At 40.1% G+C, this 12,502-nt stretch overlaps 1 protein-coding gene across 1 annotated transcript; it reads right to left on the bottom strand.

The window, feature by feature from the left end:
* Window positions 1-298: 298 nt before the first annotated feature.
* Window positions 299-6,566, bottom strand: and2 (actinodin2). The gene is made up of 6 exons (XM_086272261.1): window positions 6,452-6,566; window positions 5,818-5,913; window positions 4,672-4,716; window positions 2,731-2,894; window positions 1,366-2,235; window positions 299-1,128 (listed from the first exon to the last, which is right to left on the bottom strand). The coding sequence occupies exons 2-6, from the start codon at window positions 5,888-5,890 to the stop codon at window positions 736-738; spliced, it is 1,545 nt and encodes a 514-aa protein (XP_086128387.1). The 5' UTR covers window positions 5,891-5,913; window positions 6,452-6,566; the 3' UTR covers window positions 299-735.
* Between the last annotated feature and the right edge of the window lie 5,936 nt (window positions 6,567-12,502).

The following is a 12,502-nucleotide window of genomic DNA, read 5'->3' as shown; positions in this document are numbered from 1 at the left end:
CAATAAGCTGTTTCTATAATGGGCACAAACCGGTGAAAGCCTAACACTGTTTGCCAGCTGGCACAATACACCCCTGCATGTTCACTGCAACAGCTGGGGACTGATGCATGGAAATGATGTGTATAATCACAGAGTAAGCATCACAGTATTTGGAATAGATTGACTCTGTGTTTTGATTCTTCTCTTTTTCTATGTTTAGCTGCCAAGCAGATGTGTCTGTGACCGCAGTGTAAACAACAATTATCTAGAAATTAAATTCAAGTGATTTTTTTTCTTTATTTAGAACTTTACAAAATCTAAACAAATGAAGCTCTGTGAGGATCAAAGTTACAGAAAACCACTGAAACTAACTTTAAATACACTCAAGTAAAAGAGAATGTACAACAGAGAGAAAATCCTGCCCACTAATTTAAATTCAAAGTAACCTAACTCTACCACACATCTATACAAACGCCTCTTTTCGACAAACATACAAACATAACACACGGTGCTATACGTGGCATGGCACTCTTTTCTTGTTCCTGCTTTATAAGACCAGACTAAAACTAGGAAGCCTTCACCTTGTTTGAGAGAGTGAGATGGATTATTTAAAAGCTGCATTGTTTTATGATTGATCTGAAGCTTGGTAAAGCCTTAAGGCTTCTGTTGGAGGTTATGGTCGAAGAAAATTAGAGACTGCAGAGTGAGCTGCATTGCCCAGCAGGTGTTGGTTCTGAGACTGATTTATTTTAAAATCTATTTGTACTGGTTCATGACGCCCCTGAGGAAATCTTCGAAGCGTGGAACAGCAAGCTGTGGACCGGCAGCCTCCTTGGCCGGCTCATCTGCAGCGGAGGCTGCGGCGGCGGGCTTAGCACGACGCAGGCGGCAGTTGTAGTCGTATTCAGGATCGCAGTCTGGATCAGGCAGGATTATGCCATCCTCACTTGATTTCATGGCCTTGGCACCAGAGGGTGGAGCAAACTTGTGACAGTTGGGGTCAAATGGATGGCAGAAGAGCTTGGCTGGAGCCATGACGTCAGCCTTAGCCTCACGACTACTCTCGACTGGGATGCAGTCTCTGTCATAATGCACATAGCAGTCGTAGCCCTCCTTGGTCTTGCCACGGACACCAAGTTTGTAGCGTACCTGGTTGATTGATTGATTGATTGATTGATTGATTGATTCATATGTTTTTGGATCAAAACAGATGCAAAGCAGACCGTGAAAGCATTATTCAACATCAATATCATTTTACTACATTATTAAACAGACCAAATGTTAAAGAAAAGATGAATTAAAGAATTATTCAGTCAGAAGGATTACACTAGATTAGATGAAATGACAGAAAAATTCAAGCCTGTTTACAGGACTTCAGATTCAGACCTGGTGCTCTGGTAGCTGTGGAGGCAGCTTGCGCAGAGCAGCAGCAGCTGCCAGTATGCAGTATGGGTCGTAGCGAGGGTCGCAGGACAGAGGAGCAGCAGGATGTGCAGGCTGATTCATGGGGGCGTACTTCACCACAGGCTTGGTCAGGCTGGCCAGCCTGGTAGCAGTCAGGGGGTTGCAGCTTGCATCAAACAGGGGGTTGCAGTGTTGCTCTTTAGCAGCCAGAGGAGCGGGAGCGTTGGTTGCACACAGAGGATCAACAGCTGGGTCACAGCTGGGTTGCATCAAGTGGTAGAAGCCAGTAGGATATTTCTGGACCAGGGAAGCCATGCAGTGGGGATCCTTTGGGTTGCATTTGAGGGCAGCATAAGATGGAGCTGGACCTTGGGCTGGACGGTACCCATAGGCTGCTCTCAGGTGGTACTGCAGACACTCTACATCTTCAGGTTGGCAGATTCTGAGCAATTCAGCCCTCTGCTCAGCACCCAGGAAGGGCTCCAGGACAGGAGCGTAGTAGTAGAAACCAGTTTGGCTCTTCATTGGCACCGGGGTATAGATAGGCGCTGGCACTTTGGCTGGAGCTGAAGGTGGCTCAGGGGCTGCAGATTTGCTGGTAACAGGGAACATGCAGTAGGGGTCAGTATAGGGGTTGCATAGCCTGACATCAGCAGACTTGATGGGGGCAGGCATCGCCACGGCCGCCTTTGGTTTGCTAGTTAACTCGGCGATGCACTCCGGATCTTCAGACTCGGCACAGGTCTTGTAGATTTCGCTGAGGTGGTTGAGGTAGTGGTTAAAAGTCGGTCCCTCCTCTGACCTGTGCTTGTTCTGCAGGTAGGCCACATACAGACGATCAAGGTCCTCAACCTGAAGATGTTTGGAAAGGGGAAAAACAAGTTAACCTCCTCAAATCCAAAAATCAAATCAAATGATACAGAGGCCATAGAGAGTAAAAGTAAAACAAAGAGGAACCCCAAAGATAAATTTGCAGAAATCCTCTGTTGAGAAAAACAGTTACTTTTTCACTTTTGTGTAAACCACGGAGCTTTCACAGATACTACACACTGAACACATTAAGAGGTTAATAGCTTATTAAAAATTGTTCTATAAAAATATCTGGGCAAATTTAGTTCTCTGAACTGCATAAATAAGGAATCTGTTAAAACTAAAAAGGTGGTTGAACCTTTCTGTTTCCTGCATTAAACGTGGCATATTTAATTTTAAAAAGGAGAGAAAAGCTCTCCTCAAAGTGCAGAGTAGTGATGCAAATTGTTGCCTCAATTTTTAAAGGAAAAACAAGCACAGTTTCATAATCGTGACTGGGAGAATCTGAATAATTAATGTGAAACAAGCTCCACTCACTCCCTCCTGGTTGTGGCTGTCCATGAAGTATTTGTACCATCCCCAGAAGTCAGGCACGCGTTTGAACTGGGGCACAGCCACGACGGGGACGTTCCTTCTGTCACGAACCAGCTTTTTTAGGCTGGTCATTGCCTCGGCTTTCACATCATCAGACACGGCGGCCACTGAAGGGAAGGAAGAAGAGAAAACATACAGGACTGTAGTTAAACTATATATATCATTTACTGCTTGTTATGAAGAAAGGTTCCATGATCTTTTTTGATTTATTTATTTTTTTAGAAATTATTAACACACACACACACACACATAGGCATACATATATAGATATATATATCTATATATGTATAGTATGTATATATGTGTGTATGTATATATATATATATATATATATATATATATATATATGTATGTGTGTGTGTGTGTGTGTGTGTGTGTGTGTGTGTGTGTGTGTGTGTGTGTAGATAGATATACATCTATATATATATATATATATATATATATATATATATATATATATATACACACATACATATGCATAGGTTGGTGCAGAAGATCAAAACATTAGCCACAGTTTTGTTTGTTAAGTAGGCTGAATTAGAGACTTTAGGTCCAGTGGAGATGTTATAAACCAATTACAGGACAGTAGAACTCATTAACAGGAATGTTTAATGTAAAATAAAAATGCCAAATCTGTACTTGCAGAGGACACAGTGCACAAAAGTCTGATGAACTAACTGTTGACCTTCATTAAACTGCATCTATAATTGGAACGGTAAATCCTGTTGGCAGCAAAGGATGCAGTATGTTATAGTTAAGAGGCAGAGTCCATAGATGGGTGACAAAGAGAGATCACCCTGCTCCCCTCAGCTGTAGGTGAAGGAGAGCTTGAGCTGTGAATCTATTGTGCAGAGAGTGGGCAGAGCTTTTTCACACTTTCTTTTAAATAGTCATTTCAAGAACAACACAGTGACAGTGATTGTGTTTAAAAGCTCCAAAAGTTTAAAATACACTAAACACAGTTATTATTTCTGAAACCATCGTTATAAACGTCTGTCTTTGGATTAAGGTGCTGTCCAAAGAATGCACTCAGTGTCCCGGTGCCAGACAGCACAGGAGACCCACAGAGATGCCAATGCCCCAACAGGGCACAATATATTACCGGTAGAAGGACCTTCACTAACTTTAATTATGTCCCTATAGAACGTAATTATATATACTACTATATAGGCCATCACACAACTAACAGTGAGCAGGTCCCTTTCAACTGGTACAGACCAGGTGAAACATTTTTATCGTAATATATATAAAAGCTGTGTTAAGTTTAAAGCAAACCAAACATTTTCTACTGCTCGAACTTCACACCGAAGCTTTAATCTGGGAAAGCATGGGCTGGCTTTTACAGCCACCAGAAATGCATCCCTATAGAAGGCTGCTGCTGTGACTGGCTGCACCTCCATAAGATAGCCTAGAAGCTCTTTTATATTTAATTTCAATGTGTGAATTGCATCATATTGTTGTTAAATCAGGTTCATCAAACTTTATCTCAAAGGAGAAATTTTTATCAACAAAAAAATGGCATAATTTTAATTGGCCCAACTATTTCTATTATAAGTAGATTAATCTCTTAATCTCTTGGACTGTTAATTATCGTGTATGACTGACGTAGTTCTCATAGAGCACTTTAGCTTCTTACTTTAATCCATTATCACAATCCTGTTTCTGTTGACTAATTGTTTTAGCTCCAAACTAGATCTCCTCAGACTTTGTGTTTTACTGTGAACCAACATGTAAGTTATTTGGTGCTAATTGGCAGAATGGAAAGAAAAGGTAGCTACGTGGAGCATTTATCTCCCTATAAATAGCAGCGTTTAAGGTTTCTGCAGTTGGTTTTTAGGTTGTTGAGGTTGTTTTGCCCCACGTTGCCACATCATACGTCCTCACCTTCCTCCTGCTTGTGCTGCTCCACTGGAACGGCCCCCAGAAAATCTGTAAAACACAAGCAGCAGCCACATTAGCAGCAGCAGAGACGTTCACTGATTAGGAACAGATGTTCCGCTTTACCACAACATCAGGGAAAATGCTGACCCACTAATAAGCCCCCGGGTGAAACACGGCAGGTGCTGGAGCGCCAGGCAACATCCTGCAGATTAAATTCCCCCCTCAACACCAAGCCCCCACCCAGCCCCTAACTTGTATATCGTATAGCTTTGAACCAGCCCAGTGAAATTAATGCAGGTACTGGGGGCCTTCTTAAAGTTTACCTGTAAAACTACAAAGTCAGGCCTCACACAAACTAATTACAGATACACTGTAAAAATGTCTGGTGGGAGGGGAAGGACGTCTCCGGGTCTCTTCTGCTCCTGCTGAGGTTTACAACTACAAGAAAACAGCCAAGTCAGCTGATTATCCCTTAAACTTTCATTAATGTGGAAAATCTTCCAAAGGGGAGGCAGTGATAGATGTGTTTTTTATGACTGCAGAAAGGTTTTGTAGTACTAAAGGGCATCATCATGACAAGCCATTTTACTGCTAAAGAGAGAAGGGTAATGGTGTTCTTATGACTCTGTGGCAGAGATTAACGTGCCCGGGGTTGGACTATACTACCAGGTCAAAATGCTTCTAAAGTATTTTTGCTTAAACCAAAAATAAGGAGAAAAAAAATCAGTACTCAGGTCTTTAATTGAAGTAAAGACACAGAGGAAATCGGAAAATGTAATTTATTTAAACCAAAACATACTTACAGTATCAAAAGTAAAAGTATCGTTATATACATCAATAGACTGTCGGTGTGATAAATAGTTAAAGATATGCTGATGTTAAAAGAGGTCTTTTAGTTGTGTGATCTCTGTGAGCACAGGAACTATATTTGTCAGACGTTCAGTATGTAATAAAGTAGATGACATCAAGCTTTAGGAGTTTAAAGGGCATCTAGTTCACCTTCACTGGTCTAATTGAAAAATGTTGTATCTGAAATCTCAAAATTAAAAAAACAAAAAAACAAAAACTGATGTAAATGGTTCCTCGACTCATTAAATTCTCAGTGAAATATTTCCTAATATCATAGATGCAATTTATGAAAACTCTCACCTGGTAATAAAACAGCTGCTAACAGGAATCCTGTGCGGATCAGGGAAAGCGACGGTCGCCCAACACGTGCCATTTTCTGTTGTTTCTTTGTGCTTCCTGGGGGAAAAGGCAGTTAACAATATTCAGAGTGTTTGCAGGCTGAACTTCTGGAGACATAGTCTATTATTTCAATACGACAAGAGTCTTATAAGAATTTTATTATTTTTGGGAGGTTTTTTTGTCTTTTTTAAGGCAATTTTTCATGTAACTGATAGATATGGAAATCCTTGAGAAGACAATGCACTTGGAACAAAGAGAGCGCTTTTATTTAACTTTCTGATGCCAAGACAATGGAGAGGATTGAGGACATGCTGTAATAGAGCTTTTCAGAGATTAACGAGAGAAATAAGATGTCACTTCTGAATATCAGAATATCAAATAAAGCAAATGAACTCGACAATTCAAACAGCCAAAAGCTTGAGATGTTCTCTTGGATCGATGCGTGGAGAGCTGCTTAATTACATCTGTTGTTCTCAAAAAGACAGATGGCTTCTAAAAGTTGGACAACCTCACTTTTCTAACAAAGACAAGGCAGATGAGACTACAAGCGACCACTCCAGAATTATGAACTCCAGGGGTTATTATTGGCCCTTACCTGCAAAAGGTGTTGAAGTTGTGGCCTCTTGGTCCAGCAGCTGTCTTGGGAAAGGGGAGGGGGCTCTCTGCACACTGGTTATCTGAGCTGTCTAAACCTTCTACCTCTTTGCTCTCTGTACGGGCCGGACACACACGAAAACATTTTAAAGGCGCTCTCTCGATCATTAAAAACAAAAAGGCATGTGATACAGTTTGCCCGCTCCAGGATTGGCTCCTGTGCTGCCACCCATCCAACCAATAGGGGTCCTGTAATTATGAAAGGTGAGAAGTATGACAGTATAACTGCAAGGTACCATTTAGAGCTTCTTTCCTCACAGTTTTGGAATTTATTTTATTTTAAAATAAAATAAATGGGAAGGTGTGAATGTGAAAGGTAGTGTAAGTGGGGCACTCACAGAGGTAAACCTTAAGAGACTTTAGAGCTTGAGGCACTCCTGGTTTTCCTGGTACTTCCCAAATATACTCTGGAACTAGTAGATAAAATCATCCTCCACTACTAAGGGAATGAGTCTCCTGTGTTTTCTTTTCAAGCTTTCTCTCCCCAGGAACAGCTTTTCCTGCAGAAAATTGACTGCAAATAAAAAATATTTCTACTCTGTTGTGTCAGTGTATTGACTAATGTGTGAGCAATATTTGCAGGATGACAGAACATGACTCATTTCACCTCAGTGACGCAATGCAACATCCAAACAGCAACAGTTGCAGCTCATTTGATAATGTTTGTGAACCTCCCGTGAGTCTGTGGTGTCAAAAGTCTGCACCCAGTCAGCTGTTTTATACTGGATGTGAAATCTGCTGCTGGAGAGAGAAAAAAAAACCCAGAACCAAATTCCTTCAGCCAACTCTGAATGGAGATTTTAAATCTTACCAACCAGAGTGATGGTAAAAAGGGTGGTTTCATATGTTAAATACACATCTTTTAGATGATTAAAAATGCTTGCTTTTGTTGCACAGGCATATTTTCTGCTCTGAAACAGCACAGAGGAGATGTAAGCCATTAGGACAGGCAGGTCTCATACAGAGAGCTACTAATAAAGTAATCTGCTTCTGCTGTGGAGACAGAGCCATCAGGGCCAGCATGCCAGCAGCACTGCTACATGATCCTGATGCTTGGATCATGCCACGTAGCCGGCACAGCCTGCAGCCTGTGTCAGTGGAATATATATATACTGGATTTGGGAGCTATGGAAACGGGAAAACTGAGCTTAAAAGAGTCAAACAACATAGGAAGCTAAAAAAACAACACAACTCATTGAACTCAGTGTACTTAATTGTACTTTTTAGAAAGCTTTTTAAATAATTTGTGTGTATCCATGACTTTAGGCCCTTTACTTCAATCATTTTTCTGTTTTAGCTAACCCTTAAAAACTGTGACCATCTTCCATTCCAACACATCACTCAGGTGCTCTACTGGATTTGCAATCTGGTTGCTGCTGTGTTAACCTGCTGGAAGCGGCCATTAGAAGATGGATGGGTGCACTGTGGTCATACAGGGATGGACATGATCTGCAGCAATACTCAGGTAGGCTGTGGTGTTTAAATGATGTTTAACTGGTGTACCAAGAAAAGCCCATGGATGCACGGTGGGATCGATCCATGCTTTCATGCCTTTGACATTCAGTTCTGACCCTACCATCCAAACGTGACAGCAGAATTTGACACTCCAATTAAAGTCACCTAAATCGTTTTTCTTACTCATTCTGACATCATATATACATGCTGAAGTGCTATGATTTGCCACCATGTGATTAGATATTCGCTACTTGATATTTGTGTTGAAGCAATTGATTAGGCATACTTAATAAAGTAGCCTGTGATTATATATACATACATAAATATATGTTGACAGAGAGACAGACCGAGACTAAATCAAATTACTAGGTTGCCATTTATTTTCTAAATATTTTCTGCATTCGCACAGTTTGTTCTCAAGGACATGTGACCATCTCGCATGACTGACAGTGACGCCTTGGCTATGATCCATGCAATTTGCACATTTCTGAATTACCAGGTTTGTCACAGTGGGAGGCAAATTGCTGTCCTCTTCATTTTAAAACAGATCTGCCATCACAACAAGTCAATCTCTGTGTCTGTGTGGAAAATATACAGCAACTTAAGAGAAATTTGGGGGGTAGGGGGGTGGGGAGCCAAGAAAGTGCTTCTTGTGAAGAAAAAGCTCATTAAAAAACATAGAGCCATGTTAATGATGATGCCTGTCAGAGGTTTTTACAATACTTTAGCTGTGCTTTGAGTTACTCGTCACACTTAAAGAACAACAGCAAATTTTTGCCATGGTTATTACCACATTTCAAACAGAGTTCATACGTTAATGCAGCACAAGAAAGAAGCACATTAATGGATGAGATGATACCAACAGCTTCAGCTGTTTTAAAGTTATAGCTCAAAGGAGTCGGCGTTTAAATCAAATGAAAGTCTTGAAGCAGTTTTTGGTTAAAACCTTTAACAGGCATTATGTCCGGTTAGAACATTTCTTTTTGCTTCAAATCTATGATTTACTGCGAACATGTAATTTCAGCTTAAAGTATCTTAGTAACGTGAAATCTTGCACAAACATTCCTTTACTGGATGAGGAAAAACATAGATGAGCCCCTTAATTTTTTGGTTTGGTTAACCTTTGGCTCCAGGCACAAATGTGGAAAGAAGGCTTCAGAGGGAGCTGTGAGCTCTCAGCTATTGAATGTAATATACATTAAAATATGACCTTTCGGTCTACATCATCCTGCACACTCTGAAATTCCTAAATGTGTATATTTTGCAGTGAGTGGGCAGGATAATCACAAATGTGCAAAGGTGTTTTAATAAAGCTCATGATTTCATTCTGAGACTTTTGTTAGTCACTGTGCCCCTTAAGCCTGTGTTTCATTTCATTTCATTGGAAACTTCTTCAAGCTTGATGTATTTTGCTGCTTAATGCACAATTACCAGTGTCTTGTATATAACTATTGGACATCCCTCTGCTGACAGCACACTTCTCTGTTTTTCTGAATCTGTACAGCCAGCTTTTAAAAACCTACAGTTTGCATTTTGTGTTCTTCAGAAGCTTCTTATCAGTCTCCAACTTGTGCTGAATAGTAATAAAACCACATCATGCTGCTGCCCACCACTGAAAGCATACAGTAGGTGACCTTCAGATCAGCATTCTCATCCATGCTTATATTGAGGTAGTCTCTCTTTATACAGCTAATTTTGGAAATGATAAAATCCACATGACATCCACACTGAGAATAATAACTGCTCTGTTCTCTGTTGCATTGCAGACATTTCTCCAGTCTCTCTCATCTTCTCTATAAAGACTGTATGTACACACACAGCAGTCTGTGTGTGTACATAAGTATACATGTAAGTGCTTCTCCAAAAGATATCATATCTCTGTGTCTTTATTGGTGTGAACTTTGCCTCAAGCTCCAGTCTCCTCAGATTAGTGAAAAACCTCAATGAAGTCCATTTAGTAAATTGGGTGTCTTTATTAATTAATAATAGAGACACTTGATGATGCAAGAGTCCCAGAGCTTTCATGCTCAAAGGCATGACGTTGAAGGTAATTCATTGCCAGAGTATGCTTTTGGTTGCTGGATTCATTTCAAAATTACAAGCTCACATAATGTAAGTTGATGTTAACATCTGACGGCACAGACTGTTCCTGTTGAGTCCTGTTAATATTTGCTTCTTTGACCGACAGTCATTAGGAGAGGGGATGTCTGATGTGAGAGCTTCACCAAATGTGGAAAAAAATGAGGTGTCTTACATGGATAAACTGCTTAGCTTGCAGATTAGTGCCACTGCTGGAATGAAACAGCTTGCTACATGCTCAAACATTCATTTTGATCGTTCATATCAACAGCTCACCTTTTCCTGTGAAGCCAAAAATAACTGTTATCTGCAGCTGATGTAGTGTCTGGCTGAAAGTATTGAAGCCATCAATCAAAACAGATTTTTCTAAATGTCACTACAAAGCAAGACGGCGCTGGATACTATTAGACATTGTTTGCTCAGATCTCAGAGCAATCCAAGTACAGCTCAGGAAGGTACTGGTAAAATGTGCACTCAAAGCTTTTTAGTTTGTCAAAACTGTTTGCCATGTACTGGGATGCACTTACACAGTAACATCTCTGGGTAAAATGATGTCAGTATGTATGGAGAAGGTTAACAGTGGGTGCCAATGGCCAGAAAGATGCTTTGGGATATCTTTCAAGAGGTCTAGATAATGATTCTTGGACATAGAACTGTACAAACTCTGTTTTTGCCTTATAAACTGTATTTCCATGAGTGTTTGCACATCTTTCAGTAAACCGCTGCAACTGTTTTTCCTGTTTTCATAGAAGAAATGAGGGGCGCAAGACTGCACATTCCTGTATTAGCTATCCTTGAAAGTCGGCATTCTACTACATGGATTGTGCTAACAATCCAACTTGTGACTGAATACTTTAAATGTGCATCTGTTAAAAATGCCAAGTGTGCCATCAGTACAAAGAAAGAAATCTCAGGGTTGTTTTTGATCAAACAAAGCTTTGCATCAAATGCCCTGCTGATGTTGACTCTTGTTTTTCACTTATGCTGGACCTAGCGTTACTTCACCAGTTCATGTTGTTCATAACCCAGGCTGTCAGCTAGCTGGTACACCTGTTTACATTATCAATACAAAACTACCACCTAAAGTCAAATCCAGTTTTATTTTTTGCCCTAATGTGGAGTACATGTTGTGAGTCTTTGTTGTGATAAGTGCTTAGGAGATGTACTGCATTGTGATTACGTTAGCAGAAGACACAAAATGAGCTCTGGAGTGAGCACAAACGTCACATCATTTGAATTTTCATAGACAGTTAAGGCTTTCTTTTTAAACTTACATTACAAGCCATTCACACATGGGCTGTAAAAGCTGTTAAACTGAGAAAACCTTCGAACATAACCTTTAAACATAATACTGCAAGAAAGCATGTTTTCATTTTTTAAGCACTTTAAGCATCTAGAAAGGCACAATCAGTACTGCTACAAAGTTAATCGTATACGCTGATGTATATACTGGTTTGTATGACTAAAGTTCTACTTTAGAGGTTTTTGACTGTGTTACACCAAAACAATTGCAGACAATAGGAGACAGATTTAAAACAAGAACAGAATATGATGATGATTTTCATCTTCTTCCTGCTCCTTTTCATGCATGGAAACAGTGTTACTTTAATTGAAAGGAAGGTTGTGTATGGGAAATGAATTACTGCTGTACCATGTGTGAAACAAAAAATTTAATAAATAAATAAATAAATAAATGACACATTGTCATTCAAATCATTTAAGGCATTTTGAACAGCTCATCATTTATTACATGCCATCTGCAACATGTTTATGGGTAACAGCGATTGGTGCCATTTCCTTGTATAGGTGCTGTGTAATTACACCTCTAACAGGTGTTCTCAAGCGCAATGAAACCTGCAATCCAGCTCAGAAGCTGTGAAAGGCATGAACAACATAGAAGCTCATAATTTTAACATACCATATCTCTGCAATGTTAAGAATTTCACAACATCTGGAGGTAGGGGGGTGGGGGGTATAAGGAAACCTGAAACTAAGAGAAATATGGAGGGAAATTATATGTCTTTTGACTGTAAATGGTTGGTTTGCGGGGATAAAACAGTGAAAATATTATCTATTGCTTCTTTGGAATCTGTAATCTCTCATGAAATTACAGAACAGAACGTGTCTCTTTATCAGCCCGGTTCCATGAAGCGAGCTTGCAGATTGATGTTGGTTTGAAGGACTTCAGGGTGATAAAAGTGAAGGATCTGTTAGGTCGTGTACAAAGTTGAGTTGGGTTTGAGTTTTGTATTTAGAACTCTTGTGTTTGAGGTATTTTGAGTTTTATATTCTCTCAGCAGTTGTTCCTGGTTGATCCATATGTGGGTCCTTGAGTTTTAAGTTTATTTCTACCTCCCCTTTGTACATCTGCTATAATGTGAGGACATTTTTCTGACTGGCTCCACTTGCCTCCTTTAAATAAAGGAGCTAATTCTGTACAATAGAGATGGAAACTTGA

Source organism: Aulonocara sp. 'chitande type north' Nkhata Bay, linkage group LG18 (genome assembly GCF_057382095.1).
Source record: "Aulonocara sp. 'chitande type north' Nkhata Bay isolate Kocher_YH1m ecotype deep benthic linkage group LG18, A_spYH_male_GT1.1, whole genome shotgun sequence".
NCBI classification, from domain to species: Eukaryota; Metazoa; Chordata; class Actinopteri; order Cichliformes; family Cichlidae; genus Aulonocara; species Aulonocara sp. 'chitande type north' Nkhata Bay.
The sequence above is the reverse complement of the archived record's forward strand: the minus strand, read 5'-3'. Positions and strand labels throughout refer to the sequence as shown.